Raw genomic sequence first — 19,041 nt, 5'->3', positions numbered from 1 at the left:
GCTGAGGCCCGACTCCATGGGTGACTCAGCCACTGGTAGCACCCAAGCAGGGCCAGGTCTGTGGGAGGTGGCAGGCCACTGAGCTCAGCATGAGCCTGTGCAGCTGGTTCTGGCTCTTTCCAAGAGGTTACAAAACTCTTGAATTTGCCCCAGTTTTGGTGTAGGAGCATCACACCACCACAGCTAATTAAACCCCAGAATGAAAACATGTTTTACTGCAATTCCTACTGAGACCAACAAGCCATAGGGAGTACTGTGGGACCCAGGCCACCCTGCACCCTGAGGCAGGGCGCCGGCCTTGCCTCCTCACTGCAGGCCCCTCCCTCCTGGGGGCGGGTCACTCGGTCTCAGGGGGCGGTGCCCGGGGCTCAGAGCTGTGGGCTGACCTGGGTGCAGCTTCCTCCTGTGTCCCAGGTCCCCGTCTCCCTGAGATCTTCTGAGGGGTGCCCTGAGGCCCAGCCCACCCTTCCCTGGGTCCTGTCTTGTCCTGAGTGGAGCTTAAAAGCTAGTCCTGCCTTCAGCTAGGCTGAGCCTCCTCTTTACCCATGTTTGGGTCTCCCAAGGTCCATCTGGCCCCCGGAGACCTGGGGGCAGCTGCAGAGGGGGCAATTTTTGGGGTCTTCCCCCCCCCACCCTCAACCTGGAGTTGGAGCCTCTGTGGGCCCTGCCCCCGCGGCAGTGGTTGCAGCACCCACCCACCCGGCTGAGGGCTGAGGTCGGAGCCTGGCTCCCTGCCCTCCCTCAGGCCCCGCGGGAGGGCTGCTCGGCCCACCAGGGCCTGTGAAGCTCCAGTAATGGTTTTAATTTGTTGAACTTGTGTTTTAGCCCATAAATTAGTCACTGTTTTATTTAACAGAATCGAGATATCCACAAACAATAGGCGAGTTCCAACTTGAACATTTTAATAAGACAGAAAAAAGTATATATTTTCGCGTCTGTTACAAACATATTTATGTAAATAGCCTGTGGGCTGCGTTCCAGGAGGAAAGAAGGGAAGGGCCCTCTGTGCTGGGGCTGGGTTAGAGAAGAGGCTTTCACAGTGGAAAAGTGACCATGTTGATTGGGGCCCTGGGAGCTGTGCAGCCCCCTCAGCCGTGCCCCCTGCGGTCCTGGGTGGGGAGGTGACACCTGGCTGAGGTGTCACCTTCCAGCCCCTCTGTCTCTCCCCAGGAAAGGGGCGAACTCCTTGCAAGGATGTGACATCGAGTGAGAGGCTCCACCTTTGAAGGCGGAGGAGCCTGGAGGCCCAGCACATGTCACATCTCCTCCCCCAGGCCCTGAATGCCTGGCCACCTGGAAGGAGGTGAACTCAGGGCAAGGCTGGCAAGATGGTGCAGAGGAGGAGGTTTATTGAGACGCAAGCCACCACCTACAAGTGTCCGGGCTAAGGAAGAGGCCTGCTCTGGGCGGGGCCTGACTGGAGTGCTTGCGCCACCCATGCTTCTGAGGGAGCCCCAGCCATGGTGCCACCAGAGCTGGCAACTCGGGCCTGGGGCTGGTGGCTACAGACTCAGGCATCAGCCCCCTCCGGCTCTGCCCCTGTGTGCTCCTGGCAGGAGCCTAGCCAGCATCCGGATCGGATCCGGGTACTCGCTGTTCCCAGCCCGGGCAGGTCCCTGCAGGAAGGAGGAAGGAGCCGAGGGAGGAGGCAGAGGGAGGACCCTGCCAAGCGCCTGCCCAGTAGCTGGCTGCTTGGAGAGAGGGCTGGCCAGGGTGGGGGCCTGGGAGCCCCTGGTGCCATGCTGGAGGCCTGAAGCGTCTAGGCCAGGTAGCTTCTGAGCCTCCATGGGGCCTTCAGGCAGGGCTGGGCCCAAGCCCCCCACTGTCTGTTCCCAGCCACCCAGGATCACTTGGCCCCATCCCAGAGGTGAAACTGGGCTGCCCCCTTCCCTGCCAGCGTTGAAGGGTGACAGACACCCTCCTCCCCTCCCTGCCTTGGCACAGGGAGCCTGGGCCTCCATGGAGGCTGTGCCGCCCTGCACAGCTGGGTCACTGCCAGCCGCTTGGGGCCGATTTCAAAAATAAAAGATAACTTGATAGATTTTTTTTTTCCAGTTTTTATTGAGTGAAAATGTCAAACCTTGCATCAGTCATGCAAAAAAAAAAAAATCAAATAAATAAAACACATATATTAAATTTCTAATAGCACTAAATTCAAGTGGAAAAATATTCAGTTCTTAATAACCAGGTGCCGAGGAGACCAGATTCAAGTAATCAGAGCACACGCTGTTCAGTTCGGTTTTCACGTTCTGCATTTTCGTCTCAAAACCTCTCTATATATCTCTATATATCTATATATGTATATACATATAGATATATACACACACATATGTGCATACATATTATTTTATATTTATATATATACACATACATAGTTATAAAACATTAAAAAGAGCATTGGTGGATCAAGCATTGTTTTCCCCACAGAAAGAAAATAAAACAAAAATTACACATTAAAATTCAAAATGAGCTAGCAATGGCTTATAGTCCTAGTGTGCAATATGAAGGTTACAAAAGGCTAGACTTCGCACTGTCGGCATCTTCTTTTTTTTTTCTTTTTTTTTTTTTGATTTTGCTACATTGAAAAAAATTTTTTTTTTCCTTTACAAAACTCCTTCCACAGACTCCACGGTTCTGTGGTCGGGCACAAAGTCTGGGCGAATGCTCAGCAGCAGCACATGGTGCCCACAGAATTCAGGAGGCTCTGGTAGGGGCTGTTCTAGAAAACCACTTGTTTCCTGTTGAATCAGGTACATCCGGCTCACCACTCCCTCCTGCGCTCTCTCCAGTTCAGATGGTCCTGGCTTTCTGGCTGTGGGCAGCCAGGAGGACAAAAAAAGAAAAAAAGTGGGAAGAAAAGAAAAGAAAAAGGAAACGACTGCCCTGTCAACCTCCAACAGCTGGGTCAGGCTTCCCCTGGAGACCCAGGGGAAGGAGGCGATGGTGACAGCCCCTCCCCCAGGCTGGGCCTAGAGCTCTCCCTGTGGCCATGTCACAGGGTCCAACTAAGATGGGGCACGCGGACTGACCTGGAGAGAAGGTGAACAGGAGAGGTGCCCTCGGTCCCTGTCACCATCAGAGCCATCGGCTGGGTGTTTGCCTGGCAGGTGGGGGCTGGCCCTGGGGTAGGTGACCTCATCGTTGAAGGAGGCGGTAATGGGGGACAGGGGTGTATTTTGCAAAGGGAACCAAATCTGGGTGGGTTGAACCAGCAAAGAAGTATCCCAAACAAAATAATAAAACAAACTGGAAAAAAAAAAAAAAGCCCTATAAAGCCACACGCATAACCAATAGAGAAAAACTCAAATGTTAAATTAACTACAAAGTTGTATCAACAATAATCGTCCTTTTTTCTTGTCTCTACAAAATTCAAGTTAAAAGTTGGAATCACGCAGCTCCCATCAGTGCTAGTGTAAAGACAGACAGCCTCAACCTGGTTAAGGCCTCTAACTAAACGCTAAACAAAACCCCACGTGAGCAATTGCACTCGGGTCTCCAACCTCAGGGCTGGTCCGGAGGCGGTCTGTGCTCTGGGCACCCGCCTGCTTTTTTTATTTTGTTCTGTGTAGAATAATAAACCTTTACAGGAAAAATACTGTACAACTTCCTCGAATTTTTTTCCATGTTGACTATTAAAGCCCCAAACAGTCGCATCCTTCCTGTTTTTACCACCTGGGTGGCGGAGACCCCCTGAGGGCCCAGCACCCCAGCACCGGCTGGCAGGCAGCGGGTAGGCCGAGGCGCGCCCTTCCCAGGCCCCGCGCTGGGGGCCGAGTGCCCCGGAGCCCTCAGCTCGGCCAGTTCCAGGAGGTTCCCTCCGCGGTCCCTGTAGTGTCTCCCGCCGGCCGCCTCCTGCCCCGCCCTCCCCCGGGGCCAGGAGGGAGGGTCTTAGCTGCACGAATGGGAGGCCCTGCAGATGCTACAGGTGCCCACCCGCCTCCGGGGGTACGGGGCAGGGGTCACGGTGACCCCCGGCGCCCGTCCCAGCCCTGAGCAATGAGGAATCCCAGCGGCGCGGCGTGGGGTGGGGGGTGGGGGGCGGCAGGGTCAGCGCCCGCCTCCCCCTCCGGGGCCCCTGTCCCACCCCGGACAAGAGCACCTTCTGTTTCCCTGAAGAAGATCCCCGGACCGCGGCGGAGGAGGGTCCCGCCCGGGCAGCTTCAGTCCTGCCGGCCGCCGAGCTGCCGCGCGGGCGGGCGGGCGCGGGGGCGGCCCCGAAGCACCAGAGGGAGGCCCCCCGCCTCTGTCCTGAGACGGACTTGGGGTCCGGAAGCACCGGCGGGGCGCACGGGCCCACCCGGGCCGGAGCGCCTCCCGACGCCGGGACGCGGCCGACACCTAGCTCTGGACAAGGGAAGCTTTACAGATAAATACCGTTTCTTACAAAATTAATAATAATAATAATAACAGTAGAATAAAGCGGCAAGATCCCGAGGGCGCCGCGCGCGCCCGGCCCCCCGACGCGCCACCCGCCCGGCGGCTACGGAGAGGCGGCGGCGGGCGCGGGCCCGGGGGGCGCGGGGGCGCCGAGGGCCGCCAGCTCCGGGCTCCGCGCCCCCGGCCCCGCCGCCACGGCCGGCGCCTCGAGCAGCGACTCCTCCGAGTCGGTGCGCAGGTCCTCGTCGTCCTCGTCCTCGTCCTCGTCGTCGTCCTCGTCGTCGTCCTCCTCGTCGTCGTCGTCGTCGTCGTCCGCCTCCTCGTTCAGCTCCAGCTCCTCCTCGTCGTCCTCCTGCGACGACTCGCCGGCCGCGGGGCCGGCCGCGGCGGGGCCGACGCGGGGCCCCGGGGCGTTGGGCGGGCCGGGGTCGTCGCTCGGCCCCAGCGCCGGGCCGGGCAGGAAGAGCAGGGCGGCGGCGGCGGGCTCGGCGCCGGGCGGGGGCGCGCCGTCCAGGCCGGCGGCGGCGGCGGCGGCGGCAGGGCCGGGCGCGGGGCCCTCGGGGCCGGGGGAGGCGGCGGGCGGCTCGCCGCGCTCCTGCTTCTCGTGCTTGCGCTTGTGCGAGTCCATCTGCGACATGCCCACGACCGTGTGGCGGCAGCCGGGATAGGTGCAGTGGAAGTGCGAGCACTTGAGCTTGTACTTGCAGTCGGGCACGGCGCAGTCGGCGCTCGAACTGAACTGGCAGAAGCCCGCCGCGCTGATCACGTCCTGCTTGCCGTGGTGCTTGCGGTGCGCCGTGACCTTGGTGCTGTCGGTGCAGCGGAAGCGGCAGCGCAGGCAGTGGAAGTGCGTGCTGCTCCCCGAGAAGGGGCAGTCGGCGAAGTGGCAGCTGAGCGAGGCCTTGAAGCGCTTGAAGTCATCCAGCACCAGGTTGTCCACGCGGTCGTGGTGCTGCGCGTGCTTGTACATGTGCGTGCGCCCGCAGAACTTGTAGCCGCAGTTCTCGCGAGTGCAATGGTAGTGGGTGACCTTGAGCGAGAACTGGCAGGCCGCGTCCTTGCAGTCCTCGTAGAGGTCGAAGCGCCTGAAGCCCTCGAGCATCATGCCCTCATCCAGCATCTTGCGTGAGGAAGCAGTCTTGCGCCTCTTGCCGAACGGAGACATGTCCTCAATGATCCAGAAGCGCTTTTTGGCCCCCGAGGCTGTCGGCATGGAGATGGTGTTCCCTGGGGAGGGGGGCTTGGTCAGCGCGGGCACCATTCCCAGGATCACACTCACTCGTGGCCCCTGATCCTGGCTCGCTGGCCCGGGGGCTGCACTCGAGGACAACCCCTTGGTTCCCCGTGGCTCCCGGGCCTCTCTGGTGACCTGCCCCTCAGAATAGCCGGGGGAGCCCCAGGCTTCCCCCTTAGTCATCCCTGTCTGCAGGCTGACCGCACAGGCGTCCACCCTCGTGGGTGGCAGAGCATGCAGCTCTGGGGGATGCGGTGGCTGCTTCCTGGCCCGTTTGGGTGGGAAGTGAGGACACGTCCTGGCGCTAATTGAAGCTGAAGGGGGAATCTAGGTCGGCAGTGTAATTACCCAAGTTGGACCAGGGCCAGACGCCATCATGCGCCTGCCTCTAATGAGGGACAGGCCGGCTCCTTCTCCCTCCCGCTAACCAGTTTTCCGGGCTGCCCGCCTGTCTGCGCCTGGGACCAGCCTGTTTGCCACAGGAATGCCGAGTGCCTTGGAACTGTTGGCAGCAGTAACTCCCTGCCTCACGTGCAACCTTCTCCTTGGTACCAGAAGGTTCTTTAATGTCTTGGGCTGAGAGAGGGCAGCTCTGCTGAGCAGCCAGGACTGGAGCACAGGCTTGGCCAGCAGATGGGCCACACTTGTGGTCTCCCACCTGGTCCCAACTGCCTCGCTGGGCTCAGGATGCCCTGTTGCCACCCACGAATACACTGTTTGATCATGCATCCGTGACCACTTTCTGCACAGGCAGCTGGGGAAAGGGCGGCTGTCCCGGTCACTCCCTGCTCCACGCCCCAGGCCTGCCCCCCCTCCCCCACAGTGGACAGGGTGGGCACCCTCCAGGCTCCCCCAACACGTTGACCCACCCAGCCCTCCCTGAACCTGTCTAGAACGCCCACCCCAGGCACCAGGCTTCAGTACCACCCATCGTGGGAACAGACCCAATCCTCCCCCATCCCGGCCCCTCAGCAGGTGGAGAGAAACAAGGACTGGGGTACCCAGCACAAGGCAAGGGAGGGTCTGGGGCCTGGGGATCCAGGTGGGTGAGGAGTGGCTGCTTTGGATCTGAAGTCACTGGTTATGCCAGCGACAGAACAGGGGCTGAACTCCATGAGGGGGAACCCTCTGCAGTGCTCTGTGCCAGCCCCCTGGGGAAGAACAAATGGAAGCTGGGGTGGTGCAGCAAAGGACAGGGGCGGGCAGGTCCTGTGTCTGCTGGGCAGTAGGTACAGGGTGAGGCCGGGAGCCACCTCTGCTATGAAGCACTGCCCAGAGCTCAGGCCTCATCCTGTGTGGCTCCAGGGATGGGGGTTCGGCTTGGTGTCAGGACCCTCCAAACCTGGGCAGGTCCCAGACATCAGGAGTTTTCCAAGAACATCTCTGTCCCTCCCTCGTCCTGGGTCCTGGGTGAATGCCCCAGAGCACGGGGGACAGGCTCTGCTTTGCTGCAGGATTGGGGGGAGTGGGGTGGGCACGGCCATCCCGGGGTTCTGGCCAGTAGCTGAGATGGGGTGAGCCCCAGGGAGCCCTGGTGGTGATCTTCTGGCCTGCTCGTTGCTGAGCAGGAGCCGAGAGAAGGTGTCCTTGGGACAGGGGCCAGGCTCTCTGGTCTCGGGTGGGGTGGGGGAGAGGTGGGGCTGGGCTGTGAGGAGAGCAGGGTGGCCCTGTCCTTGGGCTGGCAGGCCACAGACAAGGGCCAGATCCTGGACCATGGCCTTGGGGCTTGGCCAGGGTGATAAGACAGCGGTGGAGACGGTGTGTGTGAGTTACCTGCGGCATCCTGAACTAGAGGGGCATCACTTTTTACTGGAGATGGAGTGGCAGTGACGGGCGGGAAGCTGGGCGGGCTGCTGATGGGGTGGGCCAGGCCCCGGGAGGCTCCGAGAGTGGCACTGAGCAGAGAGTATGAGAGACAGGGTGGAGAAAAGAGGCATGGGAGGGAGGGGAGGGGCGCCCGGAGCACAGCCGGAGAGAAGGATGGGGTCAGTGGGGGCTGCGGAGCCCTGCGGGCAGCCTCGTCACCGGCAGCAGCAGGAAGAGGAGGAGGAGGAGGAGGAGGAGCCGGGCAGCCTGGAGAGGGTGGAGAAAAGCAGAAAAAAAAAAAAAAAAGAAAACCAAAACAAAGAACAAACAAACAAAAGAACCAAAATGAGAAACCCAATGGCAGAAGCAAGTATGATATGAAAATACGTGGACAGATGAGCAGACAGATGCTACGAAGAAGAGAGGGAAGGGGGTGGCAGAGGAGAGAGACTGGGAGGGCGTGGCAGTGCAGGGGGGTGTCATGGCGGGCTGGGGAGGGCCCATGGGGAGGACCCCACTCTGGGGCCCAGGGACTGTGCTGGGGACCACGGCAGAGAGGCCAGAGGAGGGGCCAGGGCTGGGTGGGGCCCACCTGCCCCTCTGGCTATAGCTCTCAGCTCAAACCCAGATCCTCTCCTGGAAACGGAAGCCGAGGGCAGAGTGCAGGGGAGATGGCAGGGCAGCAGCAGGTGGGGACCCATGTCCCACAGACCAGCCGGCCCGGCCACACACTGGCCTGTCCTCCTTTGAGGCCACTTGGCCACGATGCTCCAGTCCTGAGCCAGACCCGGCGGGAGGAGGACCCGTCCCAGGCCGGGCGCCTCCCAGACCCCCACGGCCCCATCCCGGCCGCCTGCTCACCTGCCGCGGTGCTCTCGTTGCCCACAGGGGTGCTGGAGCAGCTTCGGTCCATGGTGGAGGACTCAGAGGACATGGCGCCCGGGCTGCAGCCAGTATAATCCATGTACTCGTCTGTCTCGGTGTCCATCAGGCTTGGGGGGCCCTGAAAGGAAGCAGGGGGGCCCTGAACAAGCTGGGCTGGAGGCGGTGCTGCCCACGAGGGGCATACGGTCACTTCTGGCGGCTGCCAGAGTGGGACACAGGTGACGCCCTCTGGCCCCAGGTTGGGGAGGGGCGGCTCACCTGGGAGGAGGGCGCTCGGTCGAAGTTCTTCCCCAGCATCCTCCGCATGTGCTTCCGGGCATGGGAGGTCATCTGGTGCTTGAGGAGGAAGGAGAACTGGCAGCCCTCCCGGATGCAGTGGAAGTGGCTGTTCACCTGGTTGTATTTGCAGCCTGTGGACACAGCCCCACCTGGCTGTGAGTTTCCCCTGCGGGCCAGCCGGCGCTCATGGTACCCGCTGCATGGCGGGCACTGTTCTGGGCATGGGCACATGTCCCAGGAAGATGGCATATGGGGAAAGGGCACTTGCCCATGATGGCATTCCTGTGAGGAACCTCCCACCCCCCCCACCCCCAGAAAGTCCTCAGCCACCTGGATGTCCAGAGCCTGGGTCTCCCCTCCAGTCTAGCATGGACTTGCGGGATGATGGCAGGCTGGCCCCCTCCCCTGTTCCACACACTGAGAGGTCCACAGGCTCCAGGGCAGGGGACCCTAGTGACCTGTCCACTTGATCAGCTGCCTCCCAGCATGCCATCTGTCCCCAGCTCCCCTCTGGGGACCCCAGGTGCTGCCCCCCACCCCCCGACCTTGTAGAGACAGCTGCAGGCCAGCTGGCCCTCTGCCCTGCCCCCACCCACCTGGGTTTTGCTCTGGGCTGAGGACAAACACAGCGGCCAGACTGAAATGGTATCAGCAAAGGGCAGGTGAAGGCCTGCCCGTTACCATGGCACCTGAGCTGGCCAGGTGTCTTATATCATCCCCCAGCTTTGTTTTGGCTCCAGCTACCACCCAAAACACCCCAACTGAGTCAATAATGGCAACTACAGAATCCCCGACACCTGTAAGCTGAACCCAGGACCAGCATGGGTCACCGAGTGTTGATATCTGTTGCTGTGATAGCCAGCCCTCTCTCAGGCTCTGAATTATTTTTGAATTAATACCTGAAGGAAAGGTTTGTTCCCTTTCATTTCTGGCAGTTGACTGTGAATCTCTCAGCCTTCCCCTAGGTAATGGCCAGCTGGCTGCCAGCAGTGGCCCCCATCTGTATCCCCTGGGCCCTGAGGCCATGGCCCCCTGAGTCACCTGAGCCTAGGGGTCTGCACCCAGCCTGCCTGGCTCCCACCTGCCTTCCAGTGTCCAGTCTCCTCCTGGGCAGATTACTGCCCCATGTCTGCACGTGACACGTGGCTCCACCCTGAGGCAAGAGCATGGGCTCTGCATGGAGCCCACTCCCCACAGCATCCTGGGGCTGGGGCCAGCGAGCTCCTCGGGAAGGCCTTGTTCTGGGGCTGGGGGCAGCTTCCTGGCCAAGAGCTCAGCTCTCAGCAGTGAAGTTCACTCTGAAGCACCTGTCCCTGAGCTCAAGGTCACTTCCTTGCCCCGTGGTCGCCTCCTTCCAGGTCACCCCAGGTTACAAATGCCCTGGGCTGAACCGGCCAAGTACCTGCTTGTCCCACCAGATCCCCAGCACCAACCCTGGTGCCAGCCACAGTAGACAAAAAAGACCTCAGCTGCCACTTCTACCCCCCACCTCCTGCACCTCCTGCAACAGCAAAGAGCCTGGCCCATGGCTGCTCTTCAATAAACCTCTGTTGAGGGACTTCCCTGATGGTCCAGTGGTTATGAATCCACCTGCCAATGCAGGGAATGGGTTTCGACCTCTGGTCAGACAACTAAGATCCCACGTGCCACAGAGCAAATAAGCCTGAGAGCCGCAACTACTGAGCCTGAACACCTAGAGCCTGTGTTCTGCAACAAAACAGCCACATTGCCAAGCCCGTGTGCCGTAATGAGAGTAGTCCCTTGCTCGCTGCAACTAGAGAAAGACTTCACACAGCAAGAAAACCCAGCACAGTCAAATAAAAAAATAAAAAATCATCAAAAAAATAAAATGTCTGCTGAGTGAGTGAATGAACAAGTGAACATCACACAGCCCATTATGGATAAAAACCTAATAGTTAAAACCATGGAGAGACATCCCAGGGCAGAGAATGTCAGGAATTTTTAAAACTTACCTGCAAGGCCCTCTTGAAAAGAAAAAGAAAAGAAACCAAGTCTGGAGACCAGAGATGAGGCTCCAGGCCATTGCCCTGGGGGGTGACTGGAGTGTTCTAGGTCACCCTCACCCCTCTTTCCAGGCTTTTGGGGTTTTGACTGTTTTTCCAGTTTGACAATGCCTGGTCTGTGACATTAAAAAAAAAAAAAAACCCATGGAGCCTGATGTGTGGCAACAAGAAGTGGCACCCGGGCCTCTGGGGCCAGAGCCACAGCCCTGCCCACTGCGGCAGTTCCCTGCCCCCAGCCCTGGCCTGCGGTACCTAGCCTGCCGCACTCCTCACGCTTGGTGAAGTACTTGAACCCATTGGCTGCCCGCCGCTCGGCTTTCTCGTGCTTCTTTATATGCCACGGCAGCTTGGTGGTGATGTTGGTCACAAAGTAGCAGCCAGTCCGGAGACAGTGGTAGTGCCCACGCATCCGGAACTCGCAGTGCTGCAGGGAGGGACAGGAAAGTCAGGACCAGGCAGGCAATGGCCGTAAGCCCCACCTGCCCCAGGCCTCTGGGCTATGGCTGGCCCTTTGCGTTTGTGTGTCCTTCCACGCTTAGAATCAGCAAACACAACTGTGTAAAGATCATTCATGTTTTAAAAAGCAGTTTAAGTCCCTTCTGTCATTTGACTAAGGCATCCTATCTGGTGTCATACCAATCTCTCTAAACCCACACCCAGAGCAGACATCACTAATCTATCCCAGCACTCTTCTCTGTGTGCCCAGACCTAGGCAGACAACACGCATCTACCCTGGTACACTCCTTTGTCTGGATCTAGGCTCAGACTCCTCCTCAAGGCACTGTCAGGCGGCCCCTACAAATCTTGGGGGTAGGCCTTTATAATGAATCTGATCTGCCCTTCCTGTCTGGAGCACAGACAGTTCAATATCTGTCCAATGTTTTAAAATTCCAGGCCTCTAGAGAAAAGGAGCATAGTCATTCCAGGATGGGCAGAATGATGCGAAGTGCCCAGCGACTGCTCATCATAGAGTCATCACCAAGGGTTAGGATAAAATGACAGACCTCACCCAACGAGCACCAAGCTGAACTGCTGCCCAGGGGGTCTCCAGGGACCTGGGGCAGACAATGTCCTTTCCAGAGTCTGGAGGAAGCCAGTTAAAAAGGGTGTGAGAAACAGAGTCTCTGCCAGGAGGAGCTGATCCAGGGCCCTGTGCCTCCCTGCTCCCGCCCCAGGCCCCACCCTGCCCGTCCGCCTTGCTGACCTGGTTGGGACAGAGGCACTGCAGGGAGTAGTAAGCAAACTGGTCTCGCACGTTCACCAGGTTGTTGTTGGGGTTGATGTGGTCCAGGCAGTGGGACTCGGCCTTGCCAGAGGTTTTGCAGACGTACTTGCAGTTCCCAAAGAGACAGTGGAAGTGGAACTTGTTGGCATACTTGCAGTCCGTTGCAAGGCAAGGATCACTGGAATGAAACCACGGCCCAGGTCATTGGCATTCCCAGTGCCCTCCCCGCCGATGTCCTGACATTGGCTCATGCTGGGGTTCTGCTCCCCAGTCTCCCGTGGTGCCCTCAAGAGGAATGGCCCCAGGACTGCCCTCTTGCTCAACAGGGCTATTTGGCCAGAGGAGACTACAAATCCCAGCATGCAACCTTGCCCTCTTTTTAGAGCTCTGCTGGCGCATGAGGGATTTCGGTATGCAGGCTGCCCAGAGCACTGCATGCTGGGACACGTAGTTTCCACGGCCACACCTCAGGCTTATAGATAAGGATGGCTGCAATCATTTCTTGGATATGAAAATAAGAGATGGTGCTGCCAGCCTGGCGGGACGCCAGCGCAAGCCTGGCTGGCGTGGCACGGGCGCTGCCCTGGCTGTGGCTGACTGACAGCATGCAGATGGGTGGGCAGCCCTATCAGGACGCTTTGCTACCACGGGGCCTCAGCCAGTGGGAACCTGTGCCTGGTGTCAGGTCCTGAGGCTCAGCTGCTGGGGCTTCCAGGGTCAGCTCGGAGCTCGGGGCTGCCCACCCATGCAGAGAACACAAGCCAGCTCAGTGGTGGGGCTGGGTGCCAGGTGAGCCCTGCCCTGCCTGTCCTGAGCGGCAGCCCCCTGCCCCAGACCCCTGCTTCCCAGGCTTGGGGCAGTAGTGGAGGGTGCTGTGCTCCGGCTTCTCCCCTTTATGGCCTGGCTGACAACACGGCTGCCCTCTACATTCACATTGGACCTGGATGGAAACTCTGACCAAGGCCAGGATGCTAAGAGGGCTGGGGAGCTGAACAGAGGAAGGGAAGGTGGGGAAGGGTCAGAGCGGAGCGCAGGTGCCCTTCCATGCTGTGGGCCCAGCCCCAGGTGCTCAGACAGGGAGGACAGCTGCCACTCAGGCGGTGTGTGTTCACATCCAATTTATTACTTTTATTGAGAACAGGAAGCCACACGCATCATGATACAGAGTCACCGTTCTCGCCGCAAGGAGCCACCACCATCCATTGAGGAAGGTCCCTTCCACCCGCTGAGAACTCAGGCCATTGTGTAGGCGGGCGGAGGCCTGGAGGAGGGCCTAGCCCCTTCGCCCCCACCCCCCTGTGACTTGGCTTGCCCTGCAGAGATTCAGTTGTGGGCAGGAGCCACAGAGACCAACAGGGAGGCCCGGAGGGAGACGTAGCCCTCCTTGCCGGGCAAGGCCCACCCCTCTCAGCCCACCCTGGCTGGTCCTCACAGCATCGCCACTGGTCTCTCCAGAACCGTGGCCACTACCTCCACCATCACCCCCCACCCCGGCCACTTGCTCCAGGAACAGGCAGTGAGGTCTGAGCAGCAGCAGCAGCAGCTTTGGCTAGAAGGACATGACCCGGTGACTGGGTCCCAGAGAGGCTGGGGACGGCCGGGGCTCCTGCAAGGCAAGAAGCAGCGCCTCCTCAGCGGCCCTGGCTAGCACCTACTCCCGAGACACCCGGGGGACACAGGACTCCCAGCTCATTGAGGGACTCACTTCTCCTGGAACTGGAGGAATCCGGGTTTGACCTGGGGCTTGGCGTTCTCTAGAGAAGTCGTTGCCAAGGGCGAAGTGGGCAGGTGAGGCACTGATGCTGGAATCTGAGGCATCTGGGGTATGGTGGAAGCCAGCTGCTTCCAGGCGAGCAGGGTGGGGGTGGAGGGCACGGCGGCCAGGCTTGGAGTGGGCCCCTCGAGAGAGGAAACCGTGGCCGTGGTGACGGGTGGCACTGGAGGGGACGCGGGGGCCAAGGAGGGTTTGGTCTCAGCAGCCGAGGCCGGGAAGGCAGCCTCTGGGTTTCCTTTCACTGCTCCTCCCTCCGTCCGGAAGTGGAAGCTGTGAGAGGCAGAAGAGGGGGTCTCAGGTAGGGGGTGGAGAGTGCCCTTCCCCGTGCACCTGCCTGCCTGCTGCGGGCAATCCCATCTCAAGCCTAGGGGGCCAGTGTCCCCACCTCGTCTTCAGTGCCAGGTGCCGCCAGGAGGGAAGGCTGAGAGCAAACGGCTCTGTCCTTTGATCTGCAACTTGGGCTCCTGGCTCTGTCCTAATGACACCTCCTTGTGACCTTCTAGATGCACTGTCCCTAGCTCCTCCCTACTAGGGACACAGCAAGTCCTGGCTCAGGAAGCCCACCCTTTAAGAACCTGCTCTGAGATTTAAAGATGGATCTCAGGCCAGGAGCTGGAGCTGCCTAAGCACTGAGAAGAGCCTGACCTGCGGCTTAAAGAGCAGTGAAGATCTGTTTTAAATGTTTACAAGTTCTGGGTTCAATTACAGCAGGCAGTTGGGCTTGCTGCTTTTCAGCTCAATGAACTTTACAAATTAATTTCTTTTATTTTTAGGTCAAAGAGAATCTACAAATGCAGTATTGTGGCTTGGAAAGGCCTTCACCTGGCGTCCCTGCTGGGGTCAGAGCTGGGTCTGCAGGAGGGCTGAGGGCTACATGGGGGTGGATCTGGGGGCAGAAGGGGCTCCTGCTCCAAGTGGGGCCTGGGTGGGCTGAGGGGGCCTAGCTGGGGGCTGAGCTAGTGGGAGGATGGGAAAGTCTGCCTTTGGCCAGGCAGCACCGCCTGAGAAGCCAGCTCAGCTTCTGAGGTCTCAGGGGTCCTGCTTGGAAGGCAGTTACAGGCTTGTGCAGCCCCCAGCCCTGAGCCAGGCTGCGATGAACGGGGCTTGGTTTACATGGGTCCCCGACCCCCACTCACTTGGCGTGCTTGATGGCCCCGTCCAGGGTGCTGAAAAGCGCGCCGCACTCCTCCACCACGCAGTGGAAGTGGGCCTTGTGGAGGAAGTCACATTGGGCGTTGCAGAAGTCCTTGGTGCCAAACCTGGCAGAGGAGCCGGCCACTTAGAGACCCTGGGGCTCTGGGCAGGCCAGGGTGGGTGGTGGGGCTGGCCCCTGGCCCCTGGCTCCCGGGACCCATGGGCTTGGCCCTCCCCTCCCCCTTGCTCACCCAGAGCCCCTCACCTGCGAAGGTACACCTTCCAGGGCTCTGACAGCTTCTCCTGAACCATCGCCTTCACAGCCTTGCCCAGGAATGGGGAGGACTCCCCGGCGGGGCCTCCCTCTGTGTCCGTCTTGACGTTCAACAGGCTGCCGAGGTTGGGGCTGCCCTGAGACATCTGCCAGGAGGACAGGCCCGAGCTTCAGGCTGGGGACCTCAGGACACTTGGCCCAACTGCCTTGGGACCAGCGGCAGCTCTGGGCCACTTGGATCTCTCCAAACTGACCAGAGCATCACAGTGCTAGCAGCTGGGAGGAGAGGAGGCCCGACCCCACGCAGCTTTGGCTGCACAGGAACCCACAATGAATGGATGCCGCCGCGGGCAGCCTGCTGCGCCTCCTCGGCCCCGCAGAGCTGCCAGGGCTCCGTCACACAAACCCCGTGCTGCTAGGAGCCATCACTCAATCTGTGGCCGAGACTCAGGGCACACACTCCAGCCCAGCTTTCCCCAGACTTCGCGGCTCCCTGGTTATTTTCCTGCCAGGTTTTCAAAAGAAGTGCAAGAGGAGGAGGGATGGGGGGAACCCCCACGAATTCCTTGAGAACAAGAGAAGGCACACAAAGGAGGAGCTGAGAGGGAGGGAGGGCGGCTCACGGGGTGAGAGCAAGACAGGCAGACTGCCTCTGGGAGCGGAGGGGGGCGGGGAGCCCATGGAAAAGCTTGACCCGCACGGGCGGGGTGCAGGGCTCCGACAGGAAGGAACAAGGGGGTGCAGGGAGCAGTGACCCCAGGATGTAAAAGGGCAGCAAGAGAGCAACAAGGGGAGGGAAAAGGTGGAAGGCGTGGGCACCCTGGAGCCGAGGCCAACAGGAGCCCAAGGGCCCAGCGGGACCCCCACCCAGTGAGGTCCGGCCTAGACCTAGCTCCCTCCTCAGCAGTCACTTGTGTACAGTAACCAAATTAATCTTGCCGTAGTCAAATTTATCATGTGAAGGGGGGGAAATATATTTGAGATGATGTATAATTTACAAAGACCCTGCATTATTTAAAATAAATATTCTGGAGCGACCTCTGCAGAAGGCGTCCAAGACCATTACTCAACCCGAAAAGTGGAAATTGATGCTTTGCTCCCACTTTAATCTCCCCCCCCCCACCTTTTTAAACAAACAAAAAATATATAAAATAAATAAAATTAATAACTAAGAGCAAAAGAAGTTAGAGGGCTCTGGAAAAGCTTTAGGAACCCTCCATCTGAAGGGAAAAAAAAAAAAAGGGTGTCAGAGGCTGGAATATATTTCTTCAGCCAGTTCATTAAATTAATTTGTAAGCAGTGGCTCTGAAATTATATCCGATGAAAAATGGCCTCAAAATTTAAATGGTACAAACTCATCTTATTAGAGGCAAAACATTAAAAAACAAACACATCCCCCCCACCCCCCAGCATAGCTTTAATTTCTCTGGGTGGGGGAATGGGAGGCGTGTGATGGATGGTTCTTACCTTATTCATAAGCGAGGATAAAAGAGATGAATTTGCCGGGACTGCGTGGCCATTTGATTCATTACTGGAACACACAAACCAAGGGGCTTTAGCTCAGACGTTCGTGGGACAGAGCCTGGAGATTCACCCCTCCCAGCCGGCCCATGTAGCTGGCACGGGCCCCGCCCAGCTACATTTCCCAGGGCAGGTGGATGACCCCTGGTCAGCAGAGGTGGGCCCCTGGCCCCGTGGGGTCTGGCTCTGAGGGTGCTGTTCCCAGAGCCTCCTGCAGGGGGCAGAGCTGGGAGGCCTGGGGCTCCCCTCACCTGGGCTCCTTCAGAGTCAGGTCTAAACTGCGGTCCTGGGAGGCCTCGTGGGGACCTGGGGCGCCAGCACTCTCACCGGGCTCCTGCTTCACCGGGGCTGGGGGGAACCTGGCAGGGGTGGCCTGCTGCCCGTTTCCTACAGGGGAGGGGAGGGAAGACGGTGTTAGAGGGACCGAGGGCTTCATAGGGGCACCAACCGGAACCCCCCGAGGGGAAGACGGCGGGCCGGGTGGGCTGAGGCCCCCCGGGAGCCTTGACTGCTGGTCAGTGGTTCTCCCCACTGACATGATCGCTTGTGACGCTTCCCCCTGTGTGGCAATTCTTCAAGTGATAATTATTGCAAAATTATGTCAAAGTTGTCCTGGCTCAGGGCCTCCTGGAGGAGAAGGGTGGGAGGCTGGGGAGGGGGCCGGGACGGGGGTGGGGGCCCTTCATTTTCTCCACCGACTGTCACAGTCAATTTGTGGGGCTGCCGCTTAGGCTTTTATTAAAGACTCTGTTAATGCTGAGGGAAAGTGGCAGATCTAGACTGGGAGCTGCGCCCCCTCCGCAGGTCCCGTCCCCACTGTTGCCGGGGCGACGGCCCTGCCTTCCACTGAGCATGCCCAGGAGGGGCATCTGCTGTGTCAGGGCTATGGAAGCTGACAGCCAATCAGAGCGGTTCAAACTATGTGACCTCGCCCGTCAAGCTGTCCAGGGCAGGGATATGAGGCCCACCCTTGCCAGGCAGGGCTGGATGGGGTGGGTGGGGGGAGCGGGCGGGGTGTGGGCATGGGTGCAAAGGCTGGAGCTGGGTGGGCAGAAGACTCAGGAGGCCAAGCAGAACAGGGCTGAAGAAGTTGCTGACAGGAACATGTCCATGGAGCCTTTCCCCACAATCCCCAGTGACTGAAATATTAATCTGCCCCAAGGCGCTGCAGCTGACAGAGAGCTGCTTCACAGACAGCAAGTGTCATTTTATTAAAAAATAAAGGAAAATGGCCCCCTCCCCTTCGCTTGACCTTTCTTTTCGGGGAAGGAGCTTTTTCTTAAGAAAAGAAAGTACTTGACAGCCTGGCCACCAAGCCCCGTGTGGCCCCAGCACCAACCAGAGGGGCATGGCCCTGGGCAGCCTGGCCTGGCCCTCCGGCACATGGAGTAGAAGGTAGGTGTAGGCTGACAGGAGTGTCCCAGTGGGGAGGCGCTAGTTTTCAGGACTCAGAGTCCACATTCCAGGAGCTTCCCAAAGCCACTAGCGCAGGGTTCCCAGGGAAACAGGGCCCTGACCTCCAGCCAGCTCAAGCTCGGGGGGACCACAGGGTCCCTCAGTCTTGGTGAGTCTCCAGACATTCTCAGGAGCCAGACTACTGAGGGCCAACTTGGCCACCTCCCAGGGGGTGTATTTGGGAACAGTATATCCCCCACTGTTCCATCAGCTCCACAAGGCAAGGACTTTGTCTGTTGTCTTCCTTGCCATGTCCCCAGCCCCCGGCCTGGAGCCTGGCTCTGCAACAAGCTGCCCTCAGTGAGCATCAGTGGTTGATGAATCAATGAACAAAGTGAGCCCCATCCCAGACAAAAGCAGAACTCTTCTTAAAGATCTTACTAATGCTAATTACCTGGATGGGGGGAAACAGATAAAGAGGAGCAATGGAAACAAAAAAGCCAAAAAAAATAAAATTCAGAGGAAAAAAAGTAGAACATTCTTTTAAGGAGCAGAAAACTTGAGAGAAAAGGGAGTCACTCTCCATGATGAGCTAGAGGAAAGACAGAGATATGATCCTGGCAACTCCAACACAGCAGCCACTGACCCAATGTGGCTCAACTGAAAGAAACCCCGATCCAGGTCTCGGTCCCACTAGCCAATTTCAAGCACTCAACAGCCCTGTGACGAGGGGCTACCATATAGGACAGTGCAGAATGGAACGCCTCCACTATCACAGAATGTGCGACCGTACAGTGCTGATGGAGAGTGAGAGCCTGGGCAAGGCATCCTTGGTCTCAAGGGGCTGTCCAGGCCTGAATCCCCCGAGCATCCCTGCAGTGAGGTCACCCTGGCCCTGGGCTGAAGTCGTGTCCCCTCCTGTCACCTGGAGGAGGTCCCAGGGAAGCCTGGGGCTCAGGGACGGCCCCCACTGGGGCTGGACTTGTGACATGGCAGGGTAGGGGGAGCTGGGGATGCACGGGTACTCTGTGAGGCCGGGATCACTGCCCCTACTTCACAGATGAAAAGACAGAAACAGGAGTTGCCTGGGATGGGCAGGTCAGAGAAAGGGGC

At 59.0% G+C, this 19,041-nt stretch overlaps 1 protein-coding gene across 1 annotated transcript in view; it reads right to left on the bottom strand.

The window, feature by feature from the left end:
• Positions 1-4,480: 4,480 nt before the first annotated feature.
• Positions 4,481-19,041, bottom strand: part of CASZ1 (castor zinc finger 1) — a 33,873-nt gene continuing 19,312 nt past the window's right edge. The window contains exons 10-19 of the mRNA XM_068985739.1: positions 16,785-16,920; positions 16,480-16,543; positions 15,004-15,158; positions 14,741-14,863; positions 13,536-13,874; positions 11,810-12,008; positions 10,858-11,029; positions 8,561-8,712; positions 8,279-8,420; positions 4,481-5,604 (exon numbers count right to left, since the gene is read on the bottom strand). Coding sequence (XP_068841840.1) covers positions 4,481-5,604; positions 8,279-8,420; positions 8,561-8,712; positions 10,858-11,029; positions 11,810-12,008; positions 13,536-13,874; positions 14,741-14,863; positions 15,004-15,158; positions 16,480-16,543; positions 16,785-16,920 — 2,606 coding nt within the window. The remainder of the gene's footprint in view (positions 5,605-8,278; positions 8,421-8,560; positions 8,713-10,857; positions 11,030-11,809; positions 12,009-13,535; positions 13,875-14,740; positions 14,864-15,003; positions 15,159-16,479; positions 16,544-16,784; positions 16,921-19,041) is intronic.

This window comes from Capricornis sumatraensis, chromosome 14 (genome assembly GCF_032405125.1).
Source record: "Capricornis sumatraensis isolate serow.1 chromosome 14, serow.2, whole genome shotgun sequence".
NCBI lineage: Eukaryota > Metazoa > Chordata > Mammalia > Artiodactyla > Bovidae > Capricornis > Capricornis sumatraensis.
This window is presented reverse-complemented; position numbering and strand designations above follow the sequence as displayed.